Consider the following 21,292-nt stretch of genomic DNA (forward strand, 5'->3'; position numbering starts at 1 on the left):
CAAGACCATAGACAGATAAGTCTCATAGTCCAGTTTCCCATTCTAATTGTCCATGGCACTACTCGATATTGCCTGCCATTCAAGAAGATTATCCTCATATTTTGTATTAAATACTATAGCTAATTCTTTTCCTGATCATTATTGCCTGAATATAACATCTTATATTTCTGAGAAAAATTGCTCCTATTTTTGTCTTTTTTGTTACTTATCCAGTACTACTAGTTCCACTTCTTTTCCTTTGATGCTTCATATGTTGATAGTGCTGATGTTGTGTCGGAATTGGTTCAGTAGCTGACTTTTCACTGTTCACCCTGCTTCCCTGACGAAACCAGTGCAGGCTTTGTTCCACTGGGTGATGCCCCAGCTGGCATAAAATTTGTCATGTTGTATTATCATGTTATATTGGTTTTTAAGTCAATAAGAGTACAATTTGAAATTTAATAGGATGTACCATGAGAAGGTGAGGATTGGATATTAGATTAGAAGCTCTGATCAGTTCTCTACATTCTTTAAAAAGCTGCATTGAGGTCTCCTCCTAGTTATCGTACTTTGACTGTTAGCACTTCTATATGCATTGCACACAGACACATACACACACTTTCTTCCTATAATTCCTATTTTTAATTTACTTTAATGATCATTTTAAGCAGTGAAGTTTATCTCACACACATGCATATAGGCACTTTGTTTTTAAGTAATCTGAGCGAAATTCATATTGTGTTTTATAATGGCTACTTTGGTTGATGGATTAATCAAATTCAAAAGAGCATGTAGCTAACAAGTTGAAGAAGCCCTGCTTTCAGCAAATTAAGTTTAATGTTTTTGTTTTTTTTATTTTTATATATTTGTTTTGATTTTCATAATAGCATAAAAAATGAAACTTTTTTTTTTTCAAGGAATGAAGAATATTTGTAATATAACTTCAAGTTGGCAATGTTCATCAGTCCAGCTATGTCAAAGAAAACTTCTCTTTGGGTAGGTTTAGTATCTCTGTGTATTTGAATATACTTTATAAGCTGCCTGAGCTTAACCCTTAATTAGTTGCACCGTTTTTTTTTGTTACTTAATGAGGCGGCTGACACATGACTGATTTGCTGCGTGTGTGTGTGGGGGGGGGGAGGCAAGAAACTGCTATTCAAAATCGCAACAAAAATCCTTCATTGGTTTTGTCAGAAATCGAACTTCAATGATGGCTGGGATCAAATAGACCCCATGTGACTAATTAAAGGTTAATGGTAAAAGTAATTGTACCAGTTATACTTTAGTATGGAAGTGATTTGCCATTAGTTCATATAATGCCACTAAACATAAGTCAGGCTATTGTTTAATCAGTGCACTCAAGAATTTTTAGCATATTCTTTGAATTCAAGTTCCAGGCTTATATAAGTAACTGTGCGTGTGCGTGCATGCACGCACGCATAATTAACTTGAAATGCTGAGTAACACTTTCAGGAAATTATTTATATCATTTCATACTATTATTATTATCATCACTATACCTGGCCTAGTTGGCCGAGTGGTTAGCATACCCGCTCTCCAGCCAAAAGGCTGCGGGTTTGAATCCCGCTGTGGGCATGGATGTTTCTGATTGTCTGTGAAAATAATGGTGGAAGTGATGGGTGGTAGGTGGCGTTGGTGGATTTGAGTGGCGGAGATGGAGAGTTGTGGAGTAGGTACCCTCCCATGATGTCCTCAGACTCCCTGGAGGTGTCGTAATAATAATAATTTTCTCAGTTATCTCCATAGAATCAGACTCATAATGGGAGGTTCATAGTAACCATTATTCACACAATACTTATCACCCCCCCCCCTCCATGAACTCATTCTCCAACAGTATTCACAACGACCTCTGGCAACCCATTCTGCCCATTTACCACCCTGATTTTTTATTATTGTTATTATTATTTGACACCTCCAGGGAGTCCAAAGACTCATCGAGGGAGGGTACCTGCTCTACAACTCTGTCTCCACTACTCAATCCACCAACTGACCGCAACTACACCAATGCCATCTATCACCAATCACCACTAGTTCTTTCCACAGACAATCACAAACATCCATGCCCACAGCAGTATTCGAACCTGCAGCCTTTTGGCTGGAGAGCTGATGCGCTAACCACTCGTCCAGCCAGGCCAGCTGCCCACTCTCTTACACAAAATCCAGGGATGATCCCTTGTTTTCTCTCCCTTCCTGCCATGCATCAATCAAGACAGATAACATGTGATCACCATAGTAGATAACGCCACCACACAAACTTTTCAATATATATTCCTGTACAATCAAAGGTGCTCCACCTCAGAAGAACATGAAACTTTTTTTTGCAAAAGATGCCTAGTTGGCTAGTCTCAAGAAGAGAAGATGGCACCTTTTGGGTCTCCAGCCTCTCCACAAAACAAGCAAACAAACCAGCCGATTAACGCACACATGTGCACAATTATCCAAAAAAAAAAAAAAAATGCTTACCCTATCTGACACATCTATTTCTAAAATAACATATCACAATCAGACACCATACACCAGTGGTTTTCAATTACCAAACTGCTTAGCAGATATAATATGCTGGTCTCGTAGCCTGAGTTGCTTTGGCTATAAATCTAACCAACCAGCTGCTGAACTGCAGCAGGACACATTTTGACATGGGTCTATTTTGTAAAATTGCCACAATGTAAAAAAGCATTATATTATCCAGAAGTTTGCATAGCAGTCTGCATTTATTCTTTGAGGTATTGCCAACAGTCAGAGTCCATACTAAGAGAAACAACTGCTATTACACCATTATCATCACCTAACTTTATAGTCAGAATGCCTGAACATTGTGAACTTGGAAATGCACAAGATCTTTTTCACTTGCTGAGGACAGCATATCTGTTTGCTTTATATGACAGTATTGGATATAGGACATTTTTTTTTACAGGAATGTAAAAAAATTATAGTATATCTCATTCTAAACCAGGGCTTGTCAGCATAGTTTAGGTTATATTTTTATATTTATGCTACGTGACTATATGTTTATGTAAAGCATGGGGTTTTACCTACTTCAGAATCCATTACTTAAACACGTAGTAATCAGGAACACGAGGCACGGATTTTTGAGAGGCCATAAAAATATTTTCAGCTAAGTTGCTAGGTGACAAGATGATTAATTTTGAAAACTACTTTCTGACATTGATTTAAAACAAGATTGCCTCTAGACTTCACAGTTACATAACATTTCAAGTATGATGCTCAATGCCTTTATCAATTGCAACATCAGGTAATTTTTTATGCTTGCCAGAGACACTTTTAGTATTTTTATAGGGATCTGATCTGAATAAGAAATGTTTACGTTTCGAGAATATTTTCATCAAATTCATTTTATTTCTATTAAATAATTTTTTACAAGAAATTTATAATCACAATTGTAATTTATATTTACAATTTATTTTTATGTTAGTCAAAAAAGTTTTTAATACAAAGATAAGAATAAATAAAAAAATATTTCTGTCTGTGGAACAAATTTGCATTGCATCTTCCTTCCTTTCCATTAAATAATATTTACAGAAATCTGTCATAACTATTTTTATCTAAATTGATTTAAATCTGATCACCATCAAATTCCTGATGTGTACCATTAATGATGTACAAGATACTATGATGTTACTAAATGAAAAGTTTACATTATTATTTACTTCCTATCCAAATTAGTCTGTTATCAGCCTTATAGAACTGAGGTGTTGGTCTTATTCTGCAACCTTTTCTTGACATCCTAGCATCGTACTTATTTTGCTAATCTTTTTCTCTTCCATTCTGTTACAGTGAAAATACTTTCTTAGATTATATCTGCTGACATTCCTTCTTTATTATTATTATTGTTGTTGTTATTATTATTACTACAACTGCTATTACAAGAGTTCGTTCAGAAGATTCAAATACTGAACAAGATATTTCTAGTGAAGAAAGTGAAGATGAATTAGACACAAATGAAGAGTATTTTCTTGGAAAGGATAAAGAATCAAAATGGAGGAAAAATCCAATAAAGAAGACAAATTAGAAGACAGCTGCAGAATATTTTGTGTCAACTTCTGTTAGTTCAGCCAAACGCAAAAAATGGCAAGGTAGAACTTGAAACTTGGAATTGCTTTATCACAGATGAAATTTCAGAACAAATTTTATTATATACAAGTTGGAGTCTTGACAAGTAACAGACAGATTTGGAGGAAAATTGTTGATAGGTAGTTAGTAATGGTGTAATTTTTTTCATGTAGTACTATCATATCCTGTACACCCCTTGAGGGTACATGGCAGGAATTTGATGATGATGATGTTACATTGGACAGGCAGCCAGGAGAGAGAGAGGGGTGCTTCTCACTGTCCCACTAATTGTGCGCATAATATTGTGCAGAGAATGCGAGGGCTAGTGCAGACGACCTTAGGACTTCTGCACCACAACCCCAGGTTGTTCCAGCAAGCCTTGAAATGATATTGTTTCTGGTTTTAATTTTGTTGAACAGGTTGGTGATGTGCCTTTTGTAGGTTATGCTTCTGTCCAGGCTCACTCCAAGGTATTTCGGGCGAGGCTCGTGTTCTACCATTTTTCCACAGAAAGAAAGGTTGAGGTGAAATACTGTGGACACAGTTTTTGTTGGATTTGGCTTCAAGTACCACTGCTTGAAGTACTCTTCCAGTATGTTCAGTCTGTGTTCAAGGTTGAGTCCAGGTTGGCAAAGGAGGTAGATTGATGTAGGATTGCTAGGTCATCAGTGTACATATACTTGCTTCTGGTATGTGGTAAGTCGTACACGTAGGTGTTAAAAAGTAAAGGGGATAACACAGAGCCCTGAGGGAGACCATTATGAAGGAATCTGGGCCTGCTCTTTTTTCTGCCAATATGGACCCAGATCTTTCTGTTGGAGAGAATGGATTCAAAAAGCTGGAAAGTTTTTTTGCACCTTATAATATTTCCTAGCTTTAGGAGGAGGCCCCCTGATCTAGACTGTGTCATAAGCTGATGTTAGGTCAATGAAAGTGGCTCCAGATATAAGTTTCTTCTGGAAGCCTGCTTCAATCTGTGTTGTCAGAGCCAGGACCTGGTCACAGCAACTTCTTCCTGGCCTGAAGCCAGCTTGTTCAATCGGGAGTGCCCTTTCGATGAGTGGTGAAATTCTTTTAAGGAGAATTCTTTCAAAGAGCTTAAAGCGGGAGCAAAGCAAGGAGATAGGTCGTAGATTTTTCATATCATTTGGATCTTTCCCTGGTTTGGGCATGGCATTTATTTTGGCTTCCCGCTACAGATTTGGTAGTTTACCAGTCATTATAATTTCTGAGATGGTAAATTAAATTTAGAAATAGACAACAGAATCAGCAAAGCTGGTATGGTGGGAAGTCAGTTGAATAAATTCATATGGAATAAGAGAGAAATTAGCCAGAACACTAAATTAGCTATATACAAGACAGTGTTCAAACCAGTTTAAACTTATGGATCTGAGAGCTGGGTCAGAAGTAAAACACTTGACCAAAGACTAGAGACTGCAGATATGAGAGTCCTGAGAAAGATTACAGGCGTGAACAGATGGCATCAATAGCAATATCATATTAAAAACGAGGATATTAGGAAAGAACTTGACATTGTCAGCATCCAGGAATGTGTTAGCAGAGCCAATCTCAGGTGGTTTGGTCACTTAAACAGAATGGCGAGGAAAGATTAGCAAAGCAAGTGTTCTCTGCCTGGTTGGCAACAAAACGGCCCAGAGGAAAACCAAGATATAGGTGGATTGATGCGGTAGAAAGTGCCTTAGATGACAGAAATATAAGATCTGATAATGTTGGAGTCTTGACAAGTAACAGACTGATTTGGAGGAAAATTGTTGATAGGAAGTTAGTAATGGTGTAATTTTTTTCATGTAGTATTATCATATCCTGTACACCCCTTGAGGATACATGGCAGGAATTTGATGATGATGATGACAAGTAAATACATCGATTCTATTTCGAACTGGTATTCAAGAGAAAGAGATGTTAAGCAAATAGACAAAACAGAATTGAAAGCATTTTTAGGCCTCGTATATCTGGCTGGTTTACATCACAACAATCAGATAAATTTGCAGGATTTATTGAGCTACAGATGATGGTGGGATTGAACTTTTTAGACTTACGATGTCTTTATGGAGATTTAGATTTATTCACAATTGTATCAGGTTTGATGACAAACTTACCCACTTAGAATGCCTGAAAGTTGACAAATTAGTGGCTGTGAGAGACATTTTCTCACCATTTGTAGAAAATTTAAAATTATGCTACTCTATGGGACAGAATGTAACAATTGTACATTATCCCCTCTGTTATTCATTATCTATATGGATCACATTATGAAGGAAAGTGGTTTAAACATGATATCAGAATTGGAGATGTTAATGTCAGCTCTTTGCTTTATGCAGACGATGTTATACGTCTAAATAAATCTGCTACAAGTCTGCAAGATTTTCTGACTAAATTGAATAGCTGTTGTAATAGATATGGTATGAAGGTCAGCAATAAAAAGACAAAGACAATGTAAATAGGCAGAATCATTGAAAATGTAAACTGTGTTGTGAATGGAGAACCTGTGGAACAAGTAAAACATTTCAGCTATTTAGGCACGATTTTTAGTGAAGATGGTAAATTAAATATAGAAATAGACAACAGAATCAGCAAAGCTGGTATGGTGGGAAGTCAATTGAATAAATTCATATGGAATAAGAGAGAAATTAGTCGGAACACTAAATTAGCTGTATACAAGGCAGTGTTCAAACCAGTTTTAACTTATGGATCTGAGAGCTGGGTCAGAGTAAAACACTCGACCAAAGACTAGAGACCGCAGATATGAGAGTTCTGAGAAAGATTAGAGGCATGAACAGATGGTATCAATGGCAATATCATATTAAAAATGAGGATATTAGGAAAGAACTTGATATTGTCAGCATCCAGGAATGTGTTAGCAGAGCTAATCTCAGGTGGTATGGTCACTTAAACAGAATGGGCGAGGAAAGATTAGCAAAACAAGTGTTCTCTGCCAGATTGGCAGGAAAACGACCAAAAGGAAGACTAAGATATAGGTGGATTGATACGGTACAATGTGCCTTAGACGATAGAAATATAAGATCTGATAAAGATAATATTGGAGTCTTGACAAGTAATAGACTGATTTGGAGGAAAATTGTAGATAGGAAGTTAGTAATTATGTAAATTTTTCATGTAGTACTATCATATCCTGTACATGCCTTGAGGGTACATGTCAGGAATTTGATGATGATGACATGTGGCCTAAGCTCAATTTTTTAGACTGCGAACTCTGCAGGGTTAATGTCACTTTCCTTCATAATTTTATTATCATCATCTCAGTGATGTCCTAACGGCACTTAAGTGCCCACGACCTTTCCAACTATTCATGGACTTCGCAACTGCAACTGTAATTCGAGGATAAGGTGGTTAGCCCTATACCTCCCAGTGTGTGTGTGTGTGTGTGTCCTATGTTTGTAGATGCATGTTCTTGGGGCCAGTTTGCCTGTTCTGGGGGATGAAAAACCCAAGTTTCCTGGTTAAAAAAAAAAAAAAAACCTACCTCTGTATGAGACTGGCTAACTCACCTTTCATCGAAAGAGACCAGGTAAAGGTTCCTCACGTCACTGATGGGAATTGAATCCAGGTCTTTCCGACCAAAGGGTTTTTGTCTATATTGACTGAGCTAAGGCTCATCCTTCATAATGTGATGTATATAAATGATTAAAAGTAGAGATTTTATGTACCCATGACTTATACCTAATTTTATATCAAACTGTCTTTCTGTACCTCCTTCAGTTCTAGCTGCTAATGGCTGCAGTTTTCTAAGGCACTTCTCACAGTATCAATCAACCTGGATCTTGGTCCTCCTCCAAGTCTTTTTCTTGCCATCCTGACAAAAACACTTGTTTTGCTAACCTTTCTGCTCACATAAGTGATCAGACTATCTGAGACTAGATTTGCTAACACCCTCCTGAATGCTAACAACAAGAATTCCTCATTTTTTAATATGATAGTACTATTGATGTTACCTGTTCACTCCTAATCCTTCTGAGAACTCTCTGTGTTCCCCAGTCTTGGTTAAGTGTTTTACTTCTAACCCAGCTTTATAAGTAAAAACAAACAGATCCATAAGTAAAAACTGGTGTGGAAATTGTCTTGTATATGGATCAAGACTAATTTCTCTCTCATTCCATGCAAATTATTCATCTGTCCTCATCCTAGCCTTCTGAACTCTATGTTCTATTATATATCTATATTGATTTACCATCATTACTAAAAATTGTTCCTAAATAGTTGAAATGTTTTACTTGTTCTATAGGTTTTCCATTCAGAATGCAGTTAATGTTTTCACTATTTTTACCTATTTTAATTGTCTTTGTTTCATACCAATTTTTTTCATTCAATTTAGTTAGAAAATCCAGCAGACTCATACTAGATTTATTTAGTAGTATAACATCATCTATATAAAGTAAAAAGAAAAGAGAAATTGATATCAGGTTTAATGCCTGATATCAGCTTTAAAAATGTGATCCATGTAGATGATGAATAACAGTGCAGATAATGTGCATTTTCTGACACCTGATTTAACATCATATCATCTCCATGTATCACCTTCAATTCTAACTGCTGACTTACAACTCAAATAGAGACTATGTATTGCCTAATATAATGTCTCATTTACACTATCTACTTGAGCATTTTGAACAGCTTTTTTCTTGGCACCTTGTTACATGCCTTTTCCATTTCTGAAAAACTTAAATGCAGATCCTTGTTATATTACCATGATTTCTGAACTATTTGTCTTAAAGTAAAAATCTGATCCTGTTAAATTCTGTTTGGCCTAACCCCAGCTTGTTCTTTTCCAAGCTTCTCTTCCACAATTTTTCTTTAGCCTTTTCTCAAGCATACTTGCAGTTTTATTCGGATTTATTTCCTTTTATAAATGTTGTATTGGAATTCAACCCTCTGACTAATCTTTCTGGATTATACAGTATTGAACTGCAACTATTAAACTTATAACTGCATATTTGATAAAGCATACTTTGAAGAACTGCATACTTATAACTGCACATACATGTTTTTAAAGTTAAATATAGTGTGGCTTTTTGTCACAAATTGTGCTGCAATTGTGCATCGGTTAGAAACAAGTGTCCTTCAGTGGTATTATTGTTTAGAACTGTGTTGTATACATTGTGTTTTCACTGCCGTTTGTTTCACTATATCAACGTGTAAAGATGGCGTCCAACAAGAAACGTACGTCAGCGGCGCGCAGGACTTCTACTACTACACGAAAGGCTGGCTCAGCGTTAGATTTTTCGCAATGGATGCGTTGCGGAAACTGCTATATGTATGCACCGAAAAATGTGAAGGATCTGTGGTCGGTCTGGCAAAATGAGAAGAAGGAAAATGTCGACGTATGTGAGAAGTGTCGGGATAGGCTGGAGCGTTTAGGAATGGAAGCTGACATCGGGACCGTAGCGGAAGAACTTCGGCGGGAGTTTATGAAAATGAAAAATGACCTTCATCTTCTTCATGAGGAAGTGGAAGTGATCGGTAAGGAGATACTGGAAGTTAAAGCTGAGTTTAATGTGTTAAACAGAGAAATTAGGACTATAGAGATTACTTTAGCTGAAGTAACTAGAACAGGATTACATATGGGTGAGTCTTTGGTTAATGATTCAGTAATAAATAGTATGGGAGTGATTGGGAGTCAACATAATAAAACCACAAGTGGCCTAGAAGAAATGAGATGTAGTGAGAGTGGGGGGGTAAGTAATAGAGAGTTGAGTAATGAAGCTGGGAGAGTCATGCTGAATAGTGTAGAGAAGGAGTCCATGAGTGTGGACTTGAATGAAGTTATGAGTGGTAAAATATATGGTGATTCTATGATTAAGGGTATGGAGAGTGGTATGCATGAGGAGTGCTTGGCTGATGGGACAATAGAAAGAGTGGCTTTAGCAATAAAGAGAGGGCATGAAACAGACAAGATGATAGTTATGGTGGGTACGAATGACCTGAGAGGTAGTATAAATCGGGTAGGAAAAGATTTAAGAACATTATTAGATATTGTGAAGAGGAAAAGTGTCAATGGGAGAATAGTGTGTGTGCTGCCTCGTTTTGACAATTACGAGTTAAGTAGACGAGCAATGATAATGAATGATATGATTGCAAGAATGTGCAGAAAAAGAGGTTTGGAGTTTGTTGATGTTTGGAGTGTGTTTGAAGGAAAAAGGCAGTTGTATGCTAGAGATGGACTGCATCTTAACATGGAAGGACATAAGCGATTGAAGAAGTTATTGTTTTCTGAACAGGTTGAAGTTATTGGGCAGGGAAACTAATATTGAAAAGGTTGAGTGTAAGAGAGAGAAACTTTAGCACTGATTGTGTATTTATTGATCCTTATAGGCAGAATAAATTGCAGAAGAGAGGGGATAAAAATCGACATAGGACTACGGTAGTTAGTGACTTATATATCAGTTCTAAAGCCGGTACAAGATCTAGAGGGGAATCTGCAATTTTTGTATACCAATGCTAGAAGCATTCGAAATAAGAGAGAAGAATTTTTGGCATTAGTCAGTGAAATCTCACCAAAAGTTGTAGGCATTAGTGAAACTTGGCTGTCAGCAGAAGATGTGGTCACTGGAATTGAATGTGATGGATACAGTATTTTCAGGGAGGATAGAGAAGATAGAACAGGAGGAGGAGTACTGTTGATGATAGCTGATGTGTTGCAGCCAAAGAAAGTAGTATATCATGATGATAGACATTTGAATGAGAGTTCATTTGAGGCATTCTGGTGCGAAATAGTGACCAACGCAACCAAATATACAGTTGGATGCTGCTATAGGCCAGGGAGTACGGGGGGAGATATTGAATTCATGCATCAGCAACTTAGTGCAATGAGTGAAGGCTTAGTGATTATTATGGGGGATTTTAATTATGGTGATATCAATTGGAAGGAGGAAATATCATGTAGCAAAAAGGAAATGGAGTTCATACATCTTCTACGAGATAATTACTTGAAACAGCACGTAACTGAAGGGACACGTGGTGTGAGAGTGTTGGACCTGGTTATTGGTTCAGAGGTTATATGCATAAGTAAGGTGTTCTCGTTACCTCCAGTTGGTGAAAGCGATCATGTGGTATTGACTTGGGAGGTTGCAAAATCTGTGGATTTTTCTATTAAGAAGGGGTATGTACGGAACTACAGGTTAGGCAATTATAACAAGCTTCGGAGTGAGCTTGCAGCCATCCCATGGCAGAACATATTGCAAGGGAAAGATGTTAGCAGTGCTTGGGATAAAATCAGCGGGTGTCTGAGGAAAGCAATATCAGATTGTGTCCCCATGGTCAGGAGGTCAAACAAGGCAGGCATTAGATGGATGAGCAGTAGTATCAAGCTTAAACTGCAAAAAAAGAAAATGTTATGGAGAATTTACAAGGAGAAGGGCGATCAGGACACCCATGAGCAGTACAAGGCTCAAGCTAGGAAGGTTACCAGCATAGTAAGAAAAGCTAAATCAGATTATGAGAAGACCTTAGCCAAAGAGATCAAGGGTAATCCCAAAGAGTTCTTCCGCTATGTGGCAAGTAAGAGGAAGAATGACTTCGGAAGAATAACCTTAGTGGGAGCTGATGGTATTGAAGTGACAAAATCAGATGTAATAGTCGAGTTACTGAGTGATCACTTCTCGAAAGTCTATCACCCAAGTGAGGATATCTCTACACCTATAGCAATACCAAATGTGAGAATTGAAGCTAAAGAATCAGAGGTATTAAATATATTGCAAAACTTAAATGCAAACACTGCAGTAGGCTTAGATGGAATATCAGCTCGGGTGTTGCGTGAATGTGCAAATGAATTGTCAACCCCTCTTACCTGGATATTTAATTTAAGTTTGAACTCTGGTATGGTCCCTAGGGAGTGGAAGTTAGGCAAAGTGGTTCCTTTGCATAAGGGTGGCTCTAAAACTGCGGTATTGAATTACAGACCAATCACCATCTCAGGAGTAGTGGTAAAAGTATTGGAAAAGTTGGTTAAAGACAAAATTCAAGAATGGGTGGATCAGGATATGATACTCTATAGAGGCCAACATGGTTTTGTTAAAGGTAGATCCTGCCTTAGCAATCTATTAACTATTCATAATAGAATAACATCTGAGTTGGACAAAGGAACTGGCTACACAGTGGTACTTCTGGATTTTGCTAAGGCTTTTGACAGGATACCCCATAGAACACTGTTCCGCAAATTGGAGCAGATGGGAATGGATATTAAATTGGTGATATGGATAGGAGAATGGCTCAGGGAGAGATACCATAAGGTGGTGTATGGAGGAGCCGAGTCCAGGATGAGGCAGGTGACCAGTGGTGTGCCTCAGGGCTCTGTGCTTGGGCCAATGTTGTTTAATTTGTATATAAATGATATAGGAAACAGCTTAAAGGGAGATATTCAGTTGTTTGCTGATGATGCAAAGTTGTGTAGTGCAATAAAAAATCAAGCTGATGTTGAAGGTTTGCAGGAGGATTTAAATAAGCTGGTAAAATGGGCAAAAGAAAATGGATGTCAGTTCAATGTGGAAAAGTGTAAAGTCATGCATTTTGGGATTAAAAGATTACCAGCTGTGTACTACATCGATGGAAAGGTACTCCAAGAGATTGATGAGGCTAGGGACTTAGGGGTATTGGTAGATAGGGAGATGAAGTTCAGAGGACACATTGCTAAGGTGTCCAAGATTGCACATAGGATTACTTGGTTGTTGAGGAACACACTGACATCCAGAGATAAAGAGGTTATTATTCCCCTTTATAAAGCATTGATACTTCCACATTTGGATTACTGTGCTCAGGTCTGGTCACCTGGATTCCTTGGAGATGAGGAGGCTGTGGAGAGGGTTCAGAGAAGAGTGACCAAGTTGGTGAGTGATATAAAAAATGCTCCCTACATTGATAGATTGAGAGCTTGTGGATTGCAGAGATTGGTTGATAGGCGAAGAAGAGGGGATATGATAGAAACATTCAAATTACTAAAAGGTTTTTATAGGATTGATGCAGGGGAAATGTTTCAGCTGTGTGATAGTGATGGAAGAACAAGAGGCCATCTCTGGAAATTAAAGAAGAGTGTGGTTAACAAAGGTGTCAGAACAAGGTTTTTTGCCTGGAGGGTGGTGAATGAGTGGAATTCATTGCCTGACTTAGTTGTGAGCTCTTTGTCTGTAAATGAATTCAAGAAGAGATATGACAGATATTGTTTTGCTAGTTTGGGTCTCCCGCGATGAGTCTACTGACTCCATGGAGATACCCGTAATAATAATAATAAAAGTATTGATATATTCTCCTGATTATATTTCTCTTGAATGTTTTTGACCACAATGCTGTCACTGCATTTAGAAAATCTTTCAAAGTAATTAATCCAGACTCTAGAATATCTGTGTCTTCAGTTTTCATATTCTTTTATCCTGTCTGGTTCATTGTACAATATTCTTTCCTCCATTTCTAAGTGTTTTCAGTAGCCACCAAGAATATATTTTGCCACTTTCCTAATACTTATTTGCTATGTTCTTACAAAAGTTTCTCCATGATGTTTGTTTAGCTAGTTTTACACAGTACTTCACTTTCTTATATTTTTCTCTGAGAGAATACAGAAAACTTGAAAACTTTTGAATTTTCTTTCATTCACTATCTGTAACTTCCTGAGCCTGCCATGGAGTTCTAATTTTTCTGTCCTTGCAATCTCACCACATGCCTCTGGCTGATTCAGTGCTTTCTTCAGGGTACCACCGAATCTCAAGATTTGTTTTTTGTTTTCAAACTCTTTCGTATTTTTCTTGAATAATATTTGTGCATTTGAGTCTACACAATTTACTTCTAAAAGCTGCTGAACTTTGATTCATTTTAAAATTGGTGCACTTTTTTTTTTTGTATGATATTCAATTTTATCTACCTCAAAACTAAATGGCGATCACTTTCAATTTCAAATCTTATCTGTACTCTTATCTCCTGAATTCAGCTATCAACAGTAACATAGTCATTGAGTATTTTCTTATTTCTTACATCTTCTTTTCTCTGTGTGAGTTTGTGCACATCTTTGTGCTGGAGCAACTAAACAGAAATTCAGTAGGTACTTACTTTTGTTAGGTTTCCTCTTTTCTCCATATTTTCCTGAAATCTTTCTATATGTGTGGTAATCATTTCTTACTCGGCTGTTTAGATATTCAGCAAGGACCACTTTTCCATTTTCTTTATGTCAGATGCCTTCTTTAATAAGTCAAACAATTGTTCCAATTCTTCCTTATAGAACTTTCTGTGAGACCATAAGCACTAGTAAGTTCCCTTGTGCAATTCCCATTTTGATTTTTGTTCATATCTCTATCTGAATTTGCTTGCAACTCAAGAAGATTATCTTCATCTTTAATATTGAATGCTATAGCTACTCCTTTTCTCTAACAATTATTGACTGAACATAACATGTTGTGGCTGTTATTTGGAAGAATCTCACCTGATTTTGTCCTCTTTATTTTGATAACATTAATTATGTCAATGTGATATTATTATTATTCTGCCATTTCCACTGATACTTCTTATATTGATGGTGTTTATCTCAAATTATGCATAAGTCATAATGTGACTTATGCATTACTTTAACCTTTGTATCACCTCTGGGTCTTGCTCCCACTAATGAGACCTCAATAAAGGTCGAAACCAGTCTGGGTAGCGACCCTTTCCATAATGCATAGCACTGTACATGTCTGCAAGGAGATGTGCTTTGCATTATGGGATACCAAGGCAAGTGATGTGAAGTCATACCACCTTTACCATGAGTTGCCCCAGTCCTGAAAATAGTTCAGGTGCAAACCTGTTTGTTTGCTTACACTTGGATAAATAGTTAAACCAAGTATATAATTTCTTGGTATCTTTAATTTATGGGGAGAGGTTGTTTCTGGTCTCACAATAATCCATATGAGGCCTGATCAAGGCCTTATACAATGGAACCAGCTACAAAGTTAAAGTCCACCGCATCATTGCCATAATCTGATGTCTTCACAACTTGTGCAATATAACCTCTGAAGTTCAGATCTTTGTCCACCACTCCAAGATCTCTTATCTCCTCATTTTCCTGTCAAGTGTATACTTTGAATCCCATTGTTGCCTGCCAAATTTCAGAAACTTACTTTGCAACATTGAATTGACAGTTCATTACTGTTGTCCAGTTATACAATTTATTCCAGTCCTCTGTAAGGCCATAACATCTGCTTGATTCTTCATCACCCTCCCCAGTTTTGCATCATCTGCAAACAGTTGTATATCACCAGTTAAACCCTACCCCAATATCATTAATATACAAATTAAATAACAATGGTCCCAAAACAGACCCCTGTGGCACACCACTAGTGACTTTCCCCTTTCCAAATAGTGCCCTCTCCCATGCACAACTTGCTGATACCTACCTGATAGCTGGTTACCCATCCAATCCACGTCTATCATCCAATCCCATCTGCTTCAGTTTAATTACCAACTTGTGGTATGGCAATCTATCAAAAAGCCTTTGCAAAATCTAAGTATACTACTATGTATTCATCTGCCTTGTCCAATACATTTTTCAGGTTGTTATAGTACGTAAGCAAGTTGAGTAGAACCCAACCTCCCTTTAACAAACCCATGCTGGCAAGCACAAAGAATGCCACTGTTATCAACCCACTTTTGTATCCTGTCTCTCACCAACCTCTCCAATACATTAACTACAACTCCAGATATACAGCTCAACCTATAATTTGTTGCATTATCCTTTATCACACCTTTGTGAAGTGGAACAATTTTGCCTTCCTTCCAATCGTTTGGGACTTATGCTGTTGCAAGACCCTTGTTGAACAGGTAATCCAAGGCAGATACTAATTCCTTGGATCATTCCTTTAAGACATGTGGTGATATATCATCAAGTCCTATTGCCTTATTGACATCTAACGTACGTGCCTCCTCTTGCTCACTCACCATTAAGTCTCTTCTCATTTCATTCTCTACACCTGAGCCTCTGATTTCACACTAAGGATGAAACACCCTGGTGAACTGCTCACTGAACACCTCAACTATGTCCTCTGCAGATATTACCAATCTCTCACTTTCATCCATTAACATCTTACCATAATCATTCTTCTTTCTACTTCTACTTGCCACCTATCGAAAAAACTCATGAAGATTTTTCTTAGCCTGATTTGCTAATTTCTGCTTGTACTGCACTTTTGTTGTCCTTACCAAAGTTACACAAAGAGTATAATCCATTATTACCATTATTCATCTTATGAATAATGGTAATAATGTACCATTATTTTAATATACCTTCAAAGTGTCTTCTTCTAGATTTCATGCTTAATACCTGATTTATCCATTTTATACCTACTCTATTCAGTTTTTTGACCATCAGAATACATTCACACATTAATGCTGGTAGTTATTTTTTTGTCAGTTCTCAAGCAGCATTTTTTCCCTTTCCATTCAACTTCTCATTCCATGCTGTAGCTCCAAGCTGTCTGCTAAGCTTACCATAATCACCAGCCTTGTACTTCCACACACACACACACACACACACACACACACACACACACACACACACATATATATATATATATATATATATATATATATCCTTTCCTGACAGAAGTCTTGATTATGGCTAGCCACAATCCAGGTGATCACTTCATGATCCCTCTTAGCTACTGGAGAAAAGTGCAAAACTCCACTCACAATTACAACCACACAATTATAATTACATTTCTAGACTTTTACTTAATATCTGTAGTAGTTACATATAAACCAAATGTTACTTTCTTTACTCTTCACATGTGAAGAAGCAGTATATTCCCAAATGTAACATTTATCACATGCAGTTAGATCATCCTACCTATCATTTTAATTACCTTCCTGATTAAATGGACTATTAGGCAATATATTATTATTATTATTACACCCTCCATGGAGTCAGCAGACTCATTGTGGGAGGTCCATTCAACTGAAAACATATATTTATCATACTCAATATGAAAATTCTTAACACTCCTTGCATTAACAACATATTCTGGTAATGCATTTCATTTACCAACAATTCTCCATGTAAAAAATCTACTCATCATACTCTTACATAATTTTCTGGGATGGCCTCTGGTTATTCCCCTCTTGCCATTTACACTTTTTATAATCTCCTCTAGATTCATCTGATAAAATCCCCTTCACTAACTAAAAATGTCTCTGTCACCTATTTTCTTTCTATTCACCAAACTCTGCAATCCACATTCCTTCTACCTCTCTCCATAGCCAACATTCCAGAGTTCTGATATTGTCTTAGTCACTCATGTCTGGATCCTCTCCAATGTTTCCACATTGCAGAGGGTTGTAAACTCTGCACTTCTTATCATAGTGGCACTATACTATACAATATATCCTCTAAACTTCAGTCTAATGTCAACCATCAATCCAAAATCTTGAATTTATTAAAACCATAATTCTACTCCTTTGTCCAAGTCAAAAGTCTATTCAAATCTTCCTGAAAGGAATTAACATTAGCAGTGCTGCTTATAATGCCCCAACTTTGCATCATCAGTAAGCAACTAAAGATCCCCAGTCAGTCCATGTGATATATCATTTACAAACAAGTTAAATAACAGGGCCCAAGAACAGAACGTTGGGACACACCAATAGTTACCCTTCTTTTTTTGAGCTACTTCATCACATGCAATTTGCTGCTGTCATTCAGAGAGCCAATCTGCAATCCATCTAACCAATATATTATCCATTCTCCTCTTCCTCTGCAGCTTGTATGCCAACTTAATATGTGGTAATCTATCAAAGTCCAAGAATATTGCTGTATATGAATTTCCCTTGTTTCCCCCAGAATTTCCCTTTTTGGTCCACTAGAGGGCAAGGTTAGTTGAATGTGTCACAAGGTAGCAGAAAAAAAATGTTTGTTATTATTTATTAGAGTTTTTATTTTTAATTATTGGGAATCTAAGCTAATGTAAAATGTCAAGTCTTGAATTTTGGGATATATCAATGGGAGGCTGCATACTCTGTTGGAGGAGCTGTACTGGAGGAAGTGCAGGGAGGCAAGGGATCTGCTCGCGATGATTGATGAAAACCTGAAATTCAGGGAATATATTGTAAAGGTAGTGAAGGTTATTCAAAAGATTGCTGCAATACTGAGTAGCACACTGACCTGTAGAGATAAGAGTTGTCATTCCATTTTATAAATCCCTGATCAGACCACACCTGGCCTATTATGTTCAAATTTAGCCTCCAGGATTGGTAGGGGATAAATTAATGTAAAGAGTGCATAGACAGATAACAAAAATGATATCAGAACTGTACAATGTTAATTATGAGGATAGGGTGAAAGAATGTAGACTGCAGAGTTTGGTAGACAGAAGAAGGAGAAGTGATATGATTGAGACTTTTTAAACTGTTGAGAGGTAGTTACAAGATTGAAATTGGGAAGTTCTTTCGTTTGGTGGAATAGGGAGAAGGAATGAGGACAAGGAGCCATCCCTGGAAGTTACAAAAGGAATTTGTGAGCAAGAGGGTAAGAAATGGATTCTTTGCATGGAATGCATTGCCCAATAGAGTGGTGACAGCACAACTGTCAGTGAGTTCAAGGATTGGTATAATGACTTTGTTTTCTACAATGGGCATCCTGCAATGAGTTTTGTGACTCCATGGAGGCCTGAATCATAATAATAATAATAAAATGCATGTAAATTGCTTAAACAAGACCTACCTATCTTTTCAGATTCGTGTTGACCATAAAGAATACTATGTCCATCAACACAATTATGTATTCATTTCTAACCCAATCTCCTTGATCACAACTACAGATATAGTTCCCAATTCCCTTCATTGGAACATGCATGTAGTGTGATTATATGTGATAATGAGAACTTGTGTGTAGAAACGAATAAATAATTTTATTTATATGTTTATTTGCTTGTCTTGGGGCAAGTCTTGTTTTAGTGCCTCTGTATTGCAATTAGAAGAAAATGTAACATTGCACCCTTTGATTGGAAAAGAACAAAGTTTGATGAACAAAATTCCTCTTATTATGATGAGAAATCATTATATGGGCTTTCTCATTTGAAGATTAGTTATCTGATCTCATACTAGGATAGCAGCCAGAACTTAGGAGTTTTTTATCCCACGTACAGGCAAATCAGCTATGAGAACACACACAATTTACAGACAAAAAATACTGTTGGTGGTGGTGGTGATGGGCAGTAGCTGGCATTGATGGTAGTAGTGTCATGGTGTATAGTTGGAGAAGTAAGTAGTAAGGGACATAGAGATGCATGTAGCAGAATAGAGTGACCTCATTCGATGAGTCCTTGGAGGTGTCATGTTGTAATAATAATAATTCTCTTAATACTTTTCTCCCTTCTACACATTGCACAGCATCATTTACACCAGTGTGATATGCACGATAAAGTGCTTTCAATCATTCCAATGTCTGCACGGTTAGCCTAGTGGTTTTGCGCTTCACAACCAAATGCCTGGGGAAGGAGTGTCCTGGGTTCGATTCCCGTCGCTGACTTGAGGAGTATAAGGATCTTCCTCAGCCATAGCCAAGTTAGCGGTCTTGGTCATGGACAGCAGGGTTTTTCCCCCCAGTTTATCTAGGGGGTTTTCATCCCGCAAGCAGGCAAACCGGCCCTGTACAGCCATAAATACTTAACCCCCCCCCATGAGGGGGCCCAACTCAATAGGGATGGGGGAGAAAAGGGAGGAAACTCCATATGAATAAATAAATCATTCCACTATATCCTTTGCAATGGTCAATCTGCTGCCATGATTATCCACAGTGTCAACCTTCCATAATTATTCTTCCTTTTGTTTGCCATATAGTGGAAGAATTCCCTGAAATTAACCTTGGCCTGACCAGCCAATCTCCTCTCATACTGCACCTTTTATTTCGTTATCATGCCGTCACCTTCTTAGCCTGCACTTTATACTTCTCGTGGATCAGATCGCCACCAGCTGTCTTGCAAACCACATTTTCTTTTTCAACATAGCTTGCTTGATTTCACTGTTCGTCTATTTCACTCGTACTCTATTTGCTCACTTAACTTGGTATGTAGTTATACATTGCATGCATCAAATACTTCCTTATGAATTCCCATCCACTATCAACAGACTCTTCTGCACAGCTCATCTATTCATCATATTGATGCTAGTTGACTGCAGATCTTACTGCAATCACCCACCTTATAATTCCACATGATTCTTTTTTTGGCAGTAACATTTTCTTATTTTGCCACTTCCCAAACAAGTACCTCATGATTACTTTCACCAACCAGTGGCAGTGTTAATACCTCATTAATAACTACATCTTGTGAAGTTATCACCAAATCCAGAACACTAAAACCTCTATTTGATTCAGTCACATGCTGCTTAAGATGTTTATCCCAAAATCAATAAACTCGCTATCCTTGTTCCACACACGCTCTTCTCTTTCCAATTTATATTCCTGTAATCAAAATCTTTCATCAGGATCACCTTGTTTTTACAAACCTATCCAATTTGCTTGAATATTTCACAAATAGTATTCTCTATGTTCCCTGGTCTATAACAGCATCATATCAGATATACTAGCCTGTTAATTTCAACTTCACCCAACACAGATTAAAAATCTGCACCCGTACTATCAACTTTCCCACTTTGTGGATACAATTCTTCTGCCATCATTAACAGTACCCTCCCTCCTGTTTTCACTTTCCTATCCTTCCAGAAAATTGTATATTCTTTCATTTCTATTCCCTACAGCACATCATCCTCAGACAACTAAGTTTCACTTATACTGATTATCTTTGGGCCTACTGACTCAGTCAAAGCAACAAACTCAGCTGTTTTATTTCAGGTACTCCTTACATTTGTATACAAGCATAACAATCCTATTCACTTTGAGACCATTCTACCAACACCAACATTCTCAACTCTAGCCCCTATACCACACCTCTCTCTCTCTCTCTCTCTTTGATCTGACAACTCCTGTTTCTCTGATCCTGACTCTAAAATCTAGTGAAATATAAGCTGGTTAGTAAACATCTTTTTATAATTTAGTTCTTTGATGTTGTAATACCATTAAAATAAATTATGAATGATGTAGCTATAGTATCATAAAATGGGAGGAGCAAGAGCTTGCTGAGCCCAAGAAGAGTAATGCAAGTTCTTAAGAAACCCATTAAAAGCTTATTTTAGAGATGTTCAAAGAGCATAGTTATGGCACTTTTCACAGGACTTTTGC

At 37.3% G+C, this 21,292-nt stretch overlaps 1 protein-coding gene across 4 annotated transcripts in view; it reads left to right on the plus strand.

Annotated features, from left to right (window-relative positions):
• spict (magnesium transporter spict) overlaps window positions 1–21,292 on the plus strand; it is a 326,495-nt gene that overhangs the window by 36,743 nt on the left and 268,460 nt on the right. For all 4 annotated transcript variants that reach the window (XM_090395988.1, XM_090395986.1, XM_090395989.1 and 1 more), the window contains exon 3: window positions 897–975. In XM_090395988.1, coding sequence (XP_090252114.1) covers window positions 897–975 — 79 coding nt within the window. The remainder of the gene's footprint in view (window positions 1–896; window positions 976–21,292) is intronic.

The sequence above is a fragment of the Typopeltis vanoorti genome, chromosome 7, assembly GCF_054136105.1.
Source record: "Typopeltis vanoorti isolate ZY-2024b chromosome 7, IOZ_Tvanoo_1.0, whole genome shotgun sequence".
Taxonomy (NCBI): domain Eukaryota; kingdom Metazoa; phylum Arthropoda; class Arachnida; order Uropygi; family Thelyphonidae; genus Typopeltis; species Typopeltis vanoorti.